The sequence below is a fragment of the Nicotiana tabacum genome, chromosome 3 (genome assembly GCF_000715075.1).
Source record: "Nicotiana tabacum cultivar K326 chromosome 3, ASM71507v2, whole genome shotgun sequence".
Taxonomy (NCBI): Eukaryota; Viridiplantae; Streptophyta; class Magnoliopsida; order Solanales; family Solanaceae; genus Nicotiana; species Nicotiana tabacum.
Window position 1 is genome coordinate 87733560 of NC_134082.1, and position 3541 is coordinate 87737100.

The 3541-nt window shown below is 35.1% G+C and overlaps 2 protein-coding genes across 2 annotated transcripts; both read left to right on the forward strand.

The window, feature by feature from the left end:
- The first annotated feature begins 261 nt into the window (after positions 1 to 261).
- LOC142176577 (uncharacterized) lies at positions 262 to 1099 on the forward strand. Its single transcript, XM_075244572.1, has 3 exons — positions 262 to 550; positions 656 to 658; positions 741 to 1099. The coding sequence occupies exons 1-3, from the start codon at positions 262 to 264 to the stop codon at positions 1097 to 1099; spliced, it is 651 nt and encodes a 216-aa protein (XP_075100673.1).
- A 174-nt stretch (positions 1100 to 1273) lies between these two features.
- LOC107822200 (uncharacterized) lies at positions 1274 to 1961 on the forward strand. The gene is made up of 2 exons (XM_016648722.1): positions 1274 to 1345; positions 1476 to 1961. The coding sequence occupies exons 1-2, from the start codon at positions 1274 to 1276 to the stop codon at positions 1959 to 1961; spliced, it is 558 nt and encodes a 185-aa protein (XP_016504208.1).
- The last annotated feature ends 1580 nt before the right edge of the window (positions 1962 to 3541 follow it).

Genomic DNA, 3541 nt, shown 5'->3' on the forward strand with positions numbered 1-3541 from the left:
ATCACCTTATGTGTGTGGATGACAATTGTGCTTGGAGTTTCAAATCTTCTGTCGTTTTCAAGGCAAACATATTCAAAGTGAGAAGTTACAATAATAATCACACATGCGGCAATGGTGAAAGATACTTAACACAACGTCAAGCTACTTCGGGTGTAATTGCTAGTATAGTCAAGGACAAGTATGTTAATCCAAAAAAAAGTTTACATCGCAAATGATATAATAGAGTACATACAAAAGCAACATGAGATTGAAGTGAGCTACATGAAAGCATGGAGAGCTAAAGAGATAGCAATGGCAATGATAAGAGGGAGTCCGAGTGATTCATATAAGGAGTTGCCAAAGTATTTTTATATGTTGGAGCAAATAATTCCAGGAACGGTTACAAAGTTGCACAAATCAGAAGATGGATGCTTTCTTTATGCTTATGTTTTGCTAAATGCATCTATCAAGGGCTGGGAGCATTGCAAACCAATAATGATTATTGACGGAAGTTTCCTTAAAGCAGCATATAAGGGTACTATATTGACTTCTTGCACACATGATGGAACTAGTGAGTTGACTGCATCTACCTTGTTTCTGCAGTTTGTATAATGTTGTAGTTTCATGTATAAAGGTGTATAGGATTTCATAGATGCTGTTTTTATAAAATTTGCAGTTGGTATAAAGTTGTATAATTGTGTATAACTGTGTATAAGATTTGTATAATTGTCTGAATCCTAATATCTATTTTGTATAAACAGGAAAAATCCTTCCACTTTCATATGCAATTGTAGATTTAGAGAATAACAAATCTTGGGAGTGGTTCTTTGTCCAGATAAAGTGTACTTTTGGAGTTAGGGAAGGGATGTGTATAGTTTCATATAGAAATGAAAGCATCTTCAATGCCACAAAAGCTGTGTACCCAGAAGTACCACATTGTATGTGTATGTTTCACTTGTGGCAGAATGTAAAGCGCACATTCAAGAAACATCACAATCAATTGAAAGACATCTTCTTTGCTTTGGCTAGAGCTTACATGATAGAGAAGTTTGAGTACCATATGACAGAGATGTGCAAAATTGATCTGAGGGTGCAGCCTTACTTGTTCGAAATTGGCTAAGAAAGGTGGTCTAGGGCATATTCCAAAGTGAAAAGGTCGATAGTAATGACTTCCAATATTGCAGAGTCAATTAATGCAGCTAACAAGGATGCTAGAGAGTTACCAGTAATGCGATTGTTGGAGTACATGACAAATTTGCTACAATAGTAGAACAACAAAAACAGAAAAAGTGCAATGGAGACATCTACAGAGCTTGGCAAAAAGTACGACAAACTCCTTCGGGAAAATCTGATTGCATCGAAGACGGTAAAATGAATCAAATATAATGATGTTTGGCAATGCTGACTTGCATTTTACTGCTTGTATAAGGATGTATAACTCTGTATAATAATGTATAATGTTTTTTAACTTTTTTTTAAAAAAAAAACTTTTGCAGGTGAGGCCTACTACGGAGCAGTTATATACTGTGTTTGAAGGGGTAAGGCGAACCATAGTGTGCCTTGAAGAGGGAACATGCAGTTGCGGAAAATTTCAAATGGATGAACTTCCATGTCCGTATGCTTGGGCAGTTTTGAAGAACCAACAGCTGAAACCTGGCCAGTATTGCTCTTTTTACTACAAAAAGGATAAACTCCTTAAAACTTATGAATTTCCAGTGAATTCGATGCCAGATGAGAGTTTATGGGTAATCCCAACAGAGGTGATGGAAGATGTGGTCCTACCACCTAAAGGGAGAAGGAATGCAGGAAGGCCAAGAAAGGAAAGACTCAAACCTGCTTCAGAGAAAGAGTCTAAGTGGCACCTTTCATGTTCTGTGTGTGGACAAGGTGGTCACAGTAGAAAAACATGTAGGAATCGACCAAAACAAATAGTTGGAAACATAACACTTCCTATTACATTTGTTGTCATGTTGAGTAGTTAAGTTTCACAAACAATAGAGTTACAAATGTTGAGTAGTTAAGTTTCACAAGCAATTGAGATGTTTCATTATACATGTTTTGATTATCCAATAATAGTGTCTTGCTGTTTTTAATGGTACTAAATATATTGATAGATTGTAGAAATACAAAACAGAACTGCTAACAATCAATGGTAATATATGTATACAAATGTATAAATGAGAGTATAAGTTTGTATAAATTTGTATAACTATGTATATTATTGTATACATATGTATAAACCCTGCTACATTAACAGAACTGCAACCATAATGAAAATACATACTTCGTTAAAGGACAAAAACAACTGAAATATTCATTAAAATGTAATTCATTCACAGCCACAATGTGTAATGACTACCACAAATTACACAAAAATAAAAACATCTATAATATCCTTTAAGGTTATCTCACAAGTAGCAGAATAGTACTTACACAAAACTAGGCAACAACTCTTGATACATAGAAAATCTACAGTAAAATGGAAAAAACAGAACTACTTTCTCGGTCGTCCCCTCTTCCTGAAAAGTCTCCCTATGATTTCATCGCCACTAATTGCATCAAACTGTTGTTTTTTCCTTCCATAATCCCACAATAGAGATCCCGACCTGGTGCGAAGTATCTCAATGTCAAAATTATCTTCTTGAATTTCCTTACCAAGGATGAAATACTCAGCAAAGCCAGCAACAAAAGCACCACAATCACTGTAATTAAAAAGAAACAAATCAGATTCAAATAGGTACACTAATAGTAAAATAGTAAAACAATTGAGATTAACCTACCATTGGATCTGTTGGGGCACATTATTAACCAGATTAACCTGCAAAGCATCATAATGGGATTTATCGATATATGCACCATTGTTCCAATCAATGCCCTTCTTCTCGACATAAAAATCAGAACTCTTGAAGAAGTAAGGTATCAGAATTGCATAAGGTAATGCAATATCCAAAGCAAGCCTATCATTAATAGCTCCACGGTTAGAGTCATAGATGTGGATGCACCTATCTATGAACGTAAACAACCCCAAAACCCAATGGCCCAATTTTGCTCTTCCGCTCTTCACATAGATAGGGAATAAGACGTGGTCAACAGTGTGCCACGGTACATTTGCATCACAATAATATCCTCTAATGTACTCTTCTATCTCATGCCCTTCAGGAATTACTGAAGGATCTTCATTCACTTTGAATCTTTATACAGGGAGTTGATTTTGTTACCAAAGGCAAAGTCGGTTTACTTGGCAACACTCAGCCCATATTTTCCCCTCTTCCTCAAATAATAAAAGAGGACATCCAAGTGCTGAGACAACAAATAAAATAGAACAACCATTACTATCAGATTTTTTAAATATAGAAATTTATACACTATTATATAGATGTATACATATTTATACAAGGTTGTACAATTTTATACTGTGATTATACAAAGCTATGGGGGCCTCAAACAATAAAGATATGCAACAAATAAAAAAAGGCATTAGAACAGAAATTGATTAAATATCGTTTCAATCAAATGTCGACCACAATATACAAGTGAGTGGAACCAATCCTTCGTGGTCACA